The sequence below is a fragment of the Rana temporaria genome, chromosome 4 (assembly GCF_905171775.1).
Source record: "Rana temporaria chromosome 4, aRanTem1.1, whole genome shotgun sequence".
Lineage (NCBI taxonomy): Eukaryota > Metazoa > Chordata > Amphibia > Anura > Ranidae > Rana > Rana temporaria.
The window spans coordinates 21,946,406-21,960,355 of record NC_053492.1 but is presented as its reverse complement, the minus strand read 5'-3'; the positions used below and the strand labels follow the sequence as shown (position 1 = coordinate 21,960,355).

The window sequence follows — 13,950 nt, the reverse complement described above, 5'->3', positions numbered from 1 at the left end:
GGGATGACCCAACTTTTGTGTCGCCGGCCTGGGATGACCCAACTTTTGTGTCGCCGGCCTGGGATGACCGGACTTTTGTGTCGCCGGCCTGGGATGACCCAACTTTTGTGTCGCCGGCCTGGGATGACCCAACGTTTGTGTCGCCGGCCTGGGGTGACCTTACTCCCATGAATGCACACGGGACATATGTAATCCCAGCACCCACATCATGCTTTACTACTGTAAAATGGTGAGAAAACTCATCCAAAATCCAAATAAATGATGAATTCACAAACCCTGGGTGAGGAATTAGGGATATATTGCACAGCACATGAATTTCTTTCTCCATCTTCATCCAGATGAAGGATTTCTATACTTGCTGTTTATTTTATAAGAACAATAAATACCTTATTAGCTGACTATTGCCACAATACTTGCAGATCACCTACAATTAAGACAACGCGTGTATCTGCCATCAATAACTCGCTTCAACTCATTGCCAAAAAAAAGAACAGCGCTCAAACCGTGAACGTAAAGGGGAACTCCAGTCAAAAAACAATTGAGGTCACTGCCCTGCATGAGTGCCTCAACTTTTGTGTGCATCCTGAGGACATCAACCAGTGCCTGAAACATGTGATTGTGGTAACAGGACCTTGCACGGTAATGAAAATACATAGTAGGAACCGCAGCTTTATTGTGGGCCCGTACTAAGTGCTGCTAATTGCGTCTTGGCAAATTCTTCTGTTTGCTAAAGGGAAGTTGTTCGGAAAGAATTATGGAGGCCTCCTATGGAGGCCACCTTCTGAAAATGATAGTATGCCTGGGTCTCTTCCTACGTCACTGCATTTGTATTACATAGTAGCCTACATATCTAAGACATCCCATAATTCCTGGTTTTCCTTGGATGTGATATCACCAACCTTCCTCAGCTTTGGATGTAGGGATCTGTATGTGCTTCTACAAGAAGTCTGTGAAAGACCCAACTTTTAGAGGGGCACAAGCCTTCTACCCACTGATTGACCCATGGAGAGCAGGAGTCTAAATCTCATTCAAGGAGGTTAACTTGTAGTGTAGGTGACCTAGTTATGGTCTAGCCCAGCCATTCTCAACCAGGGTTCCTCCAGAGGTTGCTAGGGTTTCCTTGAGTTGTGACGGGTTAACTTCCCATCCGATGATGGTGCCTACATAGTTCTGGGGACAATTCCACTTAGCAGAGTCAACAACATAGCACCAATTATGTTTTTAGCGTTCTGTAAGGGTGGCATTCTGACCACCACTGTAAGGGTTGCCTACTTTTAAACCAAATACACATTCGTTGTATTCCATACATACTTTGAAAATAAAGCTGATTTTTCCTACTGACCCCCAATGTAAGGGACATTGTTCCCACTGATCTCCAATGTAAGGAGCATTCTTCCCACTGATCACCAATGTAAGGAACATTCTTCCCACTGATCACCAATGTAAGGAAAATTCTTCTCACTGATCACCAATGTAAGGGACATTCTTCTCACTGATCACCAATGTAAGGAGCATTCTTCCCACTGATCACCAATGTAAGGAACATTCTTCCCACTGATCACCAATGTAAGGGACATTCTTCCCACTGATCACCAATGTAAGGGACATTCTTCCCACTGATCACCAATGTAAGGAGCATTCTTCCCACTGATCACCAATGTAAGGAACATTCTTCCCACTGATCACCAATGTAAGGGACATTCTTCCCACTGATCATCAATGTAAGGAGCATTCTTCCCACCGATCACCAATGTAAGGAGCATTCTTCCCACTGATCACCAATGTAAGGAACATTCTTCCCACTGATCATCAATGTAAGGAGCATTCTTCCCACTGATCACCAATGTAAGGGACATTCTTCCCACTGATCACCAATGTAAGGAACAATCTTCTCACTGATCACCAATGTAAGGGACATTCTTCCCACTGATCACCAATGTAAGGAGCATTCTTCCCACTGATCACCAATGTAAGGAGCATTCTTCCCACTGATCACCAATGTAAGGAACATTCTTCCCACTGATCACCAATGTAAGGAGCATTCTTCCCACTGATCACCAATGTAAGGAGCATTCTTCCCACTGATCACCAATGTAAGGAGCATTCTTCTCACTGATCACCAATGTAAGGGGCATTCTTCCCACTGATCACCAATGTAAGGAGCATTCTTCTCACTGATCACCAATGTAAGGAGCATTCTTCCCACTGATCACCAATGTAAGGGACATTCTTCCCACTGATCACCAATGTAAGGAACAATCTTCTCACTGATCACCAATGTAAGGGACATTCTTCCCACTGATCACCAATGTAAGGAGCATTCTTCCCACTGATCACCAATGTAAGGAGCATTCTTCCCACTGATCACCAATGTAAGGAACATTCTTCCCACTGATCACCAATGTAAGGAGCATTCTTCCCACTGATCACCAATGTAAGGAGCATTCTTCCCACTGATCACCAATGTAAGGAGCATTCTTCTCACTGATCACCAATGTAAGGGGCATTCTTCCCACTGATCACCAATGTAAGGAACATTCTTCCCACTGATCACCAATGTAAGGAGCATTCTTCCCACTGATCACCAATGTAAGGAGCATTCTTCCCACTGATCACCAATGTAAGGAGCATTCTTCCCACTGATCACCAATGTAAGGAACATTCTTCCCACTGATCACCAATGTAAGGGACATTCTTCCCACTGATCACCAATGTAAGGAGCATTCTTCCCACTGATCACCAATGTAAGGGACATTCTCCCCACTGATCACCAATGTAAGGGACATTCTCCCCACTGATCACCAATGTAAGGAACATTCTTCTCACTGATCACCAATGTAAGGAACATTCTTCCCACTGATCACCAATGTAAGGGACATTCTTCCCACTGATCACCAATGTAAGGGACATTCTTCCCACTGACCTCCAATGTAAGGAGCATTCTTCTCACTGATCACCAATGTAAGGAACATTCTTCCCACTGATCACCAATGTAAGGGACATTCTTCCCACTGATCACCAATGTAAGGAACATTCTTCCCACTGATCACCAATGTAAGGGACATTCTTCCCACTGATCACCAATGTAAGGGACATTCTTCCCACTGATCACCAATGTAAGGAGCATTCTTCCCACTGATCACCAATGTAAGGGACATTCTTCTCACTGATCACCAATGTAAGGAACATTCTTCCCACTGATCACCGATGTAAGGGTCATTCTTCCCACTGATCATCAATGTAAGGGACATTCTTCCCACTGATCACCAATGTAAGGAGAATTCTTCCCACTGACCTCCAACGTAAGGAACATTCTTCTCACTGATCACCAATGTAAGGAACATTCTTCCCACTGATCACCAATGTAAGGGACATTCTTCACACTGATCACCAATGTAAGGAGCATTCTTCCCACTGATCACCAATGTAAGGGTCATTCTTCCCACTGATCACCAATGTAAGGGACATTCTTCCCACTGATCACCAATGTAAGGAGCATTCTTCCCACTGATCACCAATGTAAGGGACATTCTTCTCACTGATCACCAATGTAAGGGACATTCTTCTCACTGATCACCAATGTAAGGAACATTCTTCCCACTGATCACCAATGTAGGGGACATTCTTCCCACTGATCATCAATGTAAGGAGCATTCTTCCCACGATCACCAATCTAAGGGGATTTTTTTTCCATTGACCCCCATTAATTTGGTTTTGGTAAGAGTCCCCTGAGATCTGATTTATTTTAGGGGTTCCTCTGGGGTACAAAGGTTGAAAAAACCTGGTCTAGCCCATCTGGTCCTGGTGGATGAATTGTTAGATGATCTATTCAGGGGTGTGAGTTTTGGAGCACCTTGTTGATTCCTTTGAAATATTGTTTAGAACAGGCTTTCTCAACCAGGTTTCCTCCAGAGGTTGCTGGGGGTTCCTTGAGCAATTTATACCTCTCAGATTAGTTCCCACTGATTGATCTTTTTAGCTATCTGTAAGGGGGTAATTTTTACCAATGACCACAAGTGTAAGGAGCGTTCTTCCCACTGACCATCACACTAATGTATCACGCGTTGTATATATCGTACATTGTAGCAGGGGTTTCCTGAGATCGGCAAGTTATCTAAAGCAGTGGTCATCAACCCTGTCCTCAGGGCCCACTAACAGGCCAGGTTTGCAAGATAACTGAAATACATCACAGGTGATATCATTTGCTGCTCAGTGATTGCAGTATTCTAGTCTGCATCTCCCCAAGGCAATACATAAAATCTGGCCTGTTAGTGGGCCCTGAGGACATGGCTGATGACCGCTGATCTAAAGGGTTCCTCTGTTGAAAAGGTTGAGAAAAGGCTGGGTTAGAATGTCATATACAGGCAACACGTTTCGGGGAAAGACCTCCCTCTTCATCAAGGCTTAGCTGTATTGGTCCTAACTTTTTCTAAATGGAATTCACTAGGAAGCCAGATTTAAGGCTGAAGAGGGCTGATGTGTCTTTGTGGCAATAAGGACGGAATCCTGCCCTGAAGAAGGGGAAGGCCTTTCCCCCCGAAACATGCTGACTGTATATAGGATGTTCTTATCTAATAAACATTTTAAAAGAATCATTGTACTAGATAACTGTACTTGGCACTCCTGTCCCCACACACAAGACTTGAGAGAATTAGATATCGGGAAGCAATCTCTGAGGCTTCTCAATAACTCTGATCTGCCAACAAGCTATTAGCAGAATACACCCCTCCACAGCAGGGGTGTATTTAGGTTTTGTGCTGCCCTAGGCCTGGTGAAACTCACGCACCCCCTACTTTATATATGACGCGCCCCTTTTTAAGACCCGCCCTGTCATTTTCATGGGATGAGGACAGAGGGACGCAGTGGGATGAGAACAGAGGGACAGGGTGGGATGAGGACAGGGGGACAGGGTGGGATGAGGACAGGGGGACACAGTGGGATGAGGACAGAGGGACAGGGTGGGATGAGGACAGGGGGACAGGGTGGGATGAGCACAGGGGGACAGGGTGGGATGAGGACAGAGGGACAGGGTGGGATGAGGACAGAGGGACAGGGTGGGATGAGCACAGGGGGGCAGGGTGGGATGAGCACAGGGTGGGATGAGCACAGGCGATTTTTTGCCGCCCTAGGCCTGGGCCTTGTCGGCCTAGGCCATAATACATCTCTGCTCCACAGAAAACACAATGCGAGGAGATGGGCAGTGGCACTGGTATTTCTAATATAGAAATATTGTATTTCCAGCCAGAACTTTCTTTTTTGGATAGAGCGAGGGAGGGTTTGAACTTTTGCGCTTTGTGAAAATTTTCCCTTTTTTTTTGCATCGTGATGAAGAGAAGCCTCCAAAAGGGACACAGGCAACAGCGAACCTCTAATTAGTAGAGAAAAAAAAATATGTCTAGAACCTCTATCTGCTAATAAAGACCGCTCACTGCTGCTCTTTCTCCTGGTCAGGTCTCCGCCCCCCCCTCCTATAGGTGCCTGTATTGGGGTGGAGTCTGCTGGGCCCCGCCCACAGCTCTGCACAGGCTATGTACAGTACAGTGATGATGTCACTGCTGCTTTTACACGGTCCTATCTGGGCTTGCCAAGACATTTAGTGCACACAGTGTGGATTTATATCCTTTATGGCTATGGACGAATATATATAAAAAAATATATATTTGTTCCTGGATCAGTCATGATTGGATACTTTTTACAGATAGAGTTGAAGATAATGCAAGGTCCTGTTTAAATAAATAGTGACTGATGATTTCCACTGGTGTCACACACACACATATATATATATATATATATATATTAGTATGCAGTGTATGAAGTATTAGTATGAAGTATTAGTATGAAGTATATATATATATATATATATATATATATATATATATATCAGTATGCAGTATATATATATATATATATATATATATATATATATATATATATATATATATATATATATATAAAAATGTGTATATAGAGAGGAAATGTTTTTGCCTGGAGTTCTGCCTAGAAGGCCGCCCCTACCCAAAGTCCAACCTTATCTCTCATAAATATGTCATGGTGAGGATACCCCACAGTGGTCCGTGTCTCTGCCCATCCTACAAAGGCCAAAACAAAAAAAAAATAGGAACTTTTCGCAGTTGGGCTTTTTGATTCTTTTTTTTATTTTTATTCTCCAGCAATCACGGGCAGCCCATTGGCAGAGACAGCCAGACAACCCAGCAAATGGCCTTGAGGATATCTCCCTGAGAGCTCTAAAAGCCACAAACTGAACTATTTAGGGTTGGAAAAGTCATTTGGCGTTAGTCTTCCCCCCTACATGCTGTACTCTGTTTCCCCCCCCTCGTTCAGTGCATATCAAGATTTCTAGCATCCAAAAATGTGTAAAAATATAACTGTGAAAAAAAAACAAAAACAAAAAAAAAGCAACGAAAGTAGACCTCTGTCAATATACGACTTCACGTAAAAACCACCAACTCTCCACATGATCGCCATCTAGTCCCAGGTTCATGTTGTGGAAGCAGCGTGTTCTCTTGTACAAAAGTATATATATGTATATATATTTATCTAGATTTCTGTGTTTATTTTGGGAAAAAAAAAATATAGAGGAATGGCAGAGACTGTATGAAGATTTGCTGTTCTGCAAGCACCAACGTGCACTAGATCTCTTAATGGCCACCCAGCCTTAAGTCTTCCCCCTCCCTGCAAATTCTCATTTAAAGCAAAAAAATAAATAAAAAAATGGTGGTCCACAAGCAGTGAGGGTGGTGCAGGCAGGTGGCAGAAAGGAAAATCCTAGCGGACACTTAAAATATAAATGGTTTAAGGTTTTTTTTTTTGTGTATATATATTTTTACCTTTTTCATATTTTTTTCTGCTTTTGTCCTTTTTTTTCCTCCAAATATAATGAAATATATTGCACTCTTGTTGCATCCCACTAACTACATGGGGCAGGTAATTATCACAGTAAACTAGCAGAGAGCCGTCCGTCCCAAGTCGGACGTCTTGTGACTGACGAAATTCGCTTTCTTAGTCTGTGCTCATTGAAGGCTCCAATAAAAAAAATGTTGTCTACCCTGAATGTTGTGTCGTAATGCATCTTATGTTGTAACGTCTACAGTTTCTATCAATGGTCATCTGTGTCTTTCCCATTTGAATCAGCTGAATCCAGCAGTATCTATCGATAATCATCGGCCATCCTGTTGGGTCAGTTGAATCCTACAGTATCTATCGATGGTCATCCTTGTCCATCCAGTTGGGTCAGCTGAATCCTACAGTATCTATCGATGGTCATCCTTGTCCGTCCAGTTGGGTCAGCTGAATCCTGCAGTATCTATCGAAGGTCATCCTTGTCCGTCCAGTTGGGTCAGCTGAATCCTACAGTATCTATCGATGGTCATCCTTGTCCTTCCAGTTGGGTCAGCTGAATCCTACAGTATCTATCGATGGTCATCCTTGTCCGTCCAGTTGGGTCAGCTGAATCCTACAGTATCTATCGAAGATCATCCTTGTCCGTCCAGTTGGGTCAGCTGAATCCTGCAGTATCTATCGATGGTCATCCTTGTCCATCCAGTTGGGTCAGCTGAATCCTACAGTATCTATCGAAGATCATCCTTGTCCATCCCGTTGGGTCAGCTGAATCCTACTGTATCTATCGATGGTGTGGTTATCCTTGTGCATCCCGTTGGGTCGGCTGAATCCTACTGTATCTTATCGATGGTTATCCTTGCCCATCCAGTTGGGACTGCTGAATCCTACAGTATCTATTAATGGTCATCCTTGTCTTTGCTGTTGAGTCAGCTGAATCCTACAGCATCTATGAATGGTTATCCTTTTCCATACTGTTGGTCAGTTGAATCCTTCAGTATCTATCAATGCTCATCCTTGTCCATCCCATTGGGTCAGCTGAATTCTACAGTATCTACCGATGGCCATCAGTGTCCATCCCATTGAGTCTACTGAATTCAGCATCTCGAATATCTAAGACCATCGGTCTTTATACCTGTAGATCGGTCAGACGTCAAGCAGAAACGTTTAAAAAAAGGCAACTTTAGAGATAAAAGAAAGTGTATAATATACTGTCTCTTCACGTTTGTTTTCCTGGTGTTTTTAGGGTAAGCACTGGAGAAATACCTCCAGGTTTGGTGGCATAAGTCTGCTTGGACTTCATGGTGGGTTGTCTGGGCGATAGCTGCTTGACAGTACAATGGGCTTATCAAGAGTTCTCCACCACTTGGTGGGGCAGAGTGACGGATGAGCCGTTGATGAAGGATCCTTGTTTGTCTCGTCCTTTCAAAAAAAATGTGAGCAGCTCGCCTTTGCCTTTCACAAAAATCGGACCCCTCCTCACGAATCGGAAACCGTACTCCTTGAGGATGTCGTGTGTATCTTCAACAACCTGCAAGTAAGGAGAATACGAAGAGTTAGAATCAGAATTGTAACCATGGATCATGGGGCCACACAGCAACTTTTTTATTGGGCACCCCTGTAATTTCTCTCTGTGGCACCTGGCAATTATATTGTTGTTTATCTTTATCAAGAACAGGCATTACAACCTGAGGCAGATTGCATAGAGCCAGAGGTGTCAAGCTCAATTTCATCGTGGGCTACATTAGCATTATGGTTGCCCTCAAAGGGCCAGTTGTATCTAAAAGACTAGATGTCCAGAGCACCCCACCATGAAGTTACATCAGCTGTCAAGAGCCCACCCTCTTAAGTCAAGCTCCCCCACCCTCCCTTACATCACAGTGCGCCTGAAGAAGAAGGTGGGGTGGAGCTGGGAAGCAGAACGTGCAGGGTCTGGAGGATGACCAGAGGAAGGCTGGAGTCAGCTGAATGCTGAGACCAGGGGAGGCGGTGACCAGGGGGTGCTGTGGCTGCACAGAGAGGCACAGGATCAGTAAGAGGAGTTCTGTCCTCCTCTCTGCTGCCGACTGCTGAGATAAAGTGGTGGCGGAAACGAGGGGTGTTCCACAGCTGCAGGAGAGGTGCGAGAGCCATGTAAAATTGCCTGGTGGACCAGAATCGGCCCTCGGGCCTTGTGTTTGACATATGTGCATTAGGCATAGAGGGTAATCTTACTGCTGGCTAGTAGCTGTAGGAAGTTCTGAGGGAAATACATTTACACTGCTAACACAACAAACAAATGATGCTTACTGCACAATGAAAGAAAAGGGGATCTGCGACTATCTGATGTCAGCTCTTCTAGACTGGAGACTACACAGGGGGTACAGGGCCAATGTCAACTCCAACTTTTAATCATACAGTACTGGATTGGTGCAATCTTCACATATTGTGTTTAATTTGCCTCAACAGCCCCTGTAATGGTGCCCAGTGCCCACCACTACCCTAAGGCCCCATAGCAGCCACATGGTCTACTAAGGCTATGGTTACGCCATTGGTGTAATCGGCACTCCTGTCACCGTATTGCGTTCCTCGCTGGAGCGCATACGGCGACCGCGCAATGACGTCATCGCCCGGCGCCGTGTGCGTTCCAGCTTGGAACGCGGAAGTGCCGAGCATAATCACGCTCAAATCGGCACACCTGCCTCTCCACTATAAACAGAACAGCGTGTAGTATACACGCTGTTCTATTATTGTCAGCACTAAACCTTTATTATTTCCAGCACTAAACCTTTCATCTGATTTCTAAATTGCTGCATTTGTAAATTCCAAAAGCCAATATAAAGGAATAGTAGTGGTAAAAAGCACTTGTGGGTTTAACCAATCTGTTTTTTTTGTACAATTCTCCTTTAAGGGGGCGTGGAAAGGGGTGTGTCCAGGTGGTGCCATTGACTGGCTAGCTCTTCCAGAATGTCACCTAATCACATCCCTCATGTGACCAGCAACAGTGTCTGTGTTTAGGTACTGGTCAGTTCAGGAGGACATGGCTGTACTTATAACACGAGTTTCCCAAATCATCCTTCAAAACAATTAGCCGGATTCAGGTAGAGCGGCGTATGTTTAAGCGGGCGTAGCGCATCTCATATGCGCTACGCCGACGTAACATAGAGAGGCAAGTACAGTATTCACAAAGCACTTGGGCCGGCGTAACCCCGCCTAATTCAAAGTAGGCATGTAGTGGGCGGGCTACATTTAAATTAACCGTGACCCCATGTAAATGAGGGCCGTTCGTACGGCGCATGTGCGCGCATGCTCAGAATCACGACGCAAATACTCCCTACGAAACAACGTTGGCTCAATGCTTTCGACGTGAACGTAACCTACGCCCAGCCCCATTCAGGAACGCTTCCGCAAACGACGTAAAATACGACGGATGTTCCGTCGTCCATACCTTGCATGGGCTGCGCCATCTTTTTGGTGGTTTATCTTTACGCCGGCGTATGTCTAACGTAAACGGCGTAGCTTACTGCGACGGGCGTACGTACGTTCGTGAATCGGCGTATCTTGCTCATTTACATATTCGACGCGTAAAAAAAGATACGACATTGTAGGAGACTTACGTCAGTCGTATCTTAGCAACAGTGAGGCGTATCTCATTTTAAGAATGCGCGCAAAGATACGACGGTGCGCATTCGGACTTACGACGGTGTATCTACTGATACGCCGTCGTAAGTCTTTCTGAATCCGGCTAAATGAGTTTGAACCCACTCATTCGCTCGGTTGGGTCCTGCTCAGTAGGTATGTCATTAAAATTTCTCTTGCTCTAAAGTTGAGTTACTAATTTAAGTTAGTCAAACAAAAGTTTTTTTTCATGGAAGAGTAAAAAAGACTAAATATTGACACACGCTCAATGAGGAAAGTTATACCCATAGGGCCAGATTCACGTAGGGCAGCGGCGGCGTAATGTATCGTAGATACGTTACACCGCCGCAATTTTTCATCGCAAGTGCCTGATTCACCAAGCACTTGCGATGAAAACCTACGCCGGCGCAAGGCGGGCCAATTTAAATAGGCGTGTGCCATTTAAATTAGGCGCGCTCGCGCGCCGGACCTACCGCACATGCTCCGTTTCCGAACTCCCGCCGTGCTTTGCGCGCCGTGACGTCATTTTTACCAACGGCGACGCGCGTAGCGTAATTCCGTATTCCCGGACGGCTTACGCAAACAACGTTATTTTTTAAATTCCGACGCGGGAACGACGGCCATACTTTATACAGCAATACGATTGCTGTGTAAAGTTAAGGCACCAAAAAAACCGACTAACTTTGCGACGGGAAACTAGACTAGCGGCGACGTAGCGAACGCGAAAATCCGTCGGGAATCGCCGTAACTCCTAATTTGCATACCCGACGCTGGTTTAACTCCCCCCAGCGGCGGCCGCGGTATTGCATCCTAAGATCCGACAGTGTAAAACAATTACACCTGTCGGATCTTCTGGCTATCTATGCGTAACTGATTCTATGAATCAGTCGCATAGATAGAAACAGAGATACGACGGCGTATCAGCAGATACGCCGTCGTATCTCTTTTGTGAATCTGGCCCATATACACAGTAGGAAGTCAAGGATCCTTGGAATGGTCTGGGCTTAAGCTCATTTAACTAGTATTTAAACTGCGATAGTGAATGAAGGTAGACCACCTCAATCAAGGGAGGCTGTGGTGTTACCAAACTCAGGAGATATTTTCCAAGATTTCAGTGCTGGCAAGGTGGGCCTAATGTTTACACATTCTCAATGAAAAAAGCTATGTCAATAATGGGCAGCATGATATCAACGATCCCTGGGGTGTTCTGGGTTCAAGCTCATTTTTGACCACCCCAGGAACTAATATTTGAAGACTGGAATGGGTTAAAACAGAGCTTAGACAAGCAACTCCAGAAAACTGACGGAGGCTGTGGTGTTACCCTACTCAGGAGGAAGTGCCTCAGATTTCAGTCCTGGCAATGTGGGCCTAATGTTGGCATGCTCTCAATAAGAAAAGCTATGCCCACTATGGGCAGCATGACATCAACCATACCTGGAGTGGTCCGGGCTCAAGCTCATTTTAGACCACCCCGGGGAACTAGCATTTAAAAATTGGAATGGGTTCAAACAGAGCTTAGACCATGGGTCTTCAAACTACGGCCCTCCAGGTGTTCAGGAACTACAATTCCCATCATGCCTAGTCATGTCTGTGAATGTCAGTGTGTTACAATGCCTCATGGGATGTGTAGTTCTACAACAGCTGGAGGGCCGTAGTTTGAGGATCCCTGGCTTAGACAAACCACTCCGAATAACCAAGGAGCTACAGTACTAACTGAGACAGTGAGTGAAGGTAGACCACCTCAGTAGTCAATGGAGACAGTGGCGTTACCCTACCCAGGGGGAAGTGTCCAAGATTTCAGTGCTGGCAAGAACTGGGGGCCTAATGTTGACACTCTCAATTAGGAAAGCTATCTTCATTATGGGCAGCATGACATTAACAATTCCTGGAGTGGTCTGGGCTCAAGCTCATTTTAGACCACCCCGGGAACTAATATTTGAAGATTGGAATAGGATCAAACAGAGCTTAGACAAGCAAATCCAAATAACTGACTGAGATTGTAGATAAATGTAGACTACCTCAGTCAAGGGAGGCTGTGGTGTTGGCCTAAGCAGGAGGAAGTGTCCAAGATTCATTTTCTGACAAGGTGGGCCTAATGTTGGTTGGCATGGTCTCAATAAGGAAAGCTATGCCCACTATGGCCAGAATGACATTAACCATACCTGGAGTGGTCTGGGTTCAAGCTCATTTTAGACCACCCTGGGAACTAGTATTTAAAAAATTGGAATGGGCTCAGAGCTTAGACAAGCCACTCTGGATAACCAAGGGGATACAGCACTGACTGAGATGGTGGATGAAGGTAGACCACCTCAGTCAATGGAGGCTGTGGTGTTACCCTACTCAGGAGGAAGTGTCCAAGATTTCAGTCCTGGCAAAGTGGGTCTAATGTTAAATGCTAAATAGGGACAGCTATGTCCATTATGGGCAGCATTACATCAACGATCCCTGGAGTAAAGCCCATTTTAGATCACCCCAGGAACTAGTATTTGAAGATTGGAATGGGCTGAAACAGAGCTTAGACAAGCAACTTCAGATAACTGACTGAAATGGTGGATGAAGGTAGACCACCTCAGTCAAGAGAGGCTGTGGTGTTAACCTACTCAGGATGAAGTGCCCAAGAATTCAGTCTTGGCAAGGTAGGTCTAATGTTGATGCATTCAGAATAGGGAAAGCTACTATCTGTCCATTAAGGGCAGCACAGCATTAATGATCCCTGAAGTGGTCTGGGATCAAGCTCATTCTAGACCATCCCAAGGCTTAGTCTTTCAAAGTTGGAACATTACAAGAGTTTCTTATCCAAATCACCAAGAGTGGACCAAGTCCAAGGCTGTTTGGAAAATAGAGAATAGGTGCAGGAACACCTCCTTCCGATTCACCTCTTGTGTCCACTGCCTACCCACCTCCAAGCACCATTCCTTGGTTCCACCCCTACCCACCTCCGAGCACCATTCCTTGGTTCCACTCCCTACCCCCTTCCAACCCCAATTCCTTGGTTCCACTCCCTACCCACTTCCAAGCACCATTTCTTGGTTCCACTCCCTACCCACCTCCAAGCACCATTCCTTGGTTCCACTCCCTACCCACCTCCGAGCACCATTTCTTGGTTCCACTCCCTACCCACCTCCGAGAACCATTCCTTGGTTCCACTCCCTACCCACTTCCGAGCACCATTCCTTGGTTCCACTCCCTACCCCCTTCCAACCCCAATTCCTTGGTTCCACTCCCTACCCACTTCCAAGCACCATTTCTTGGTTCCACTCCCTACCCACCTCCAAGCACCATTCCTTGGTTCCACTCCCTACCCACCTCCGAGCACCATTTCTTGGTTCCACTCCCTACCCACCTCCGAGAACCATTCCTTGGTTCCACTCCCTACCCACTTCCGAGCACCATTTCTTGGTTCCACTCCCTACCCACCGCCGAGCACCATCCCTTGGTTCCAGTCCCTACCCACCTCCAAGCACCATTTCTTGG

General features: G+C 45.6%; 1 protein-coding gene across 1 annotated transcript in view; it reads right to left on the bottom strand.

Annotated features, from left to right (window-relative positions):
* Window positions 1–7,241: 7,241 nt before the first annotated feature.
* Window positions 7,242–13,950, bottom strand: part of ADCY3 (adenylate cyclase 3) — a 218,121-nt gene continuing 211,412 nt past the window's right edge. Inside the window, exon 21 of the mRNA XM_040348113.1 lies at window positions 7,242–8,389. Coding sequence (XP_040204047.1) covers window positions 8,207–8,389 — 183 coding nt within the window. The 3' untranslated portion in view covers window positions 7,242–8,206. The remainder of the gene's footprint in view (window positions 8,390–13,950) is intronic.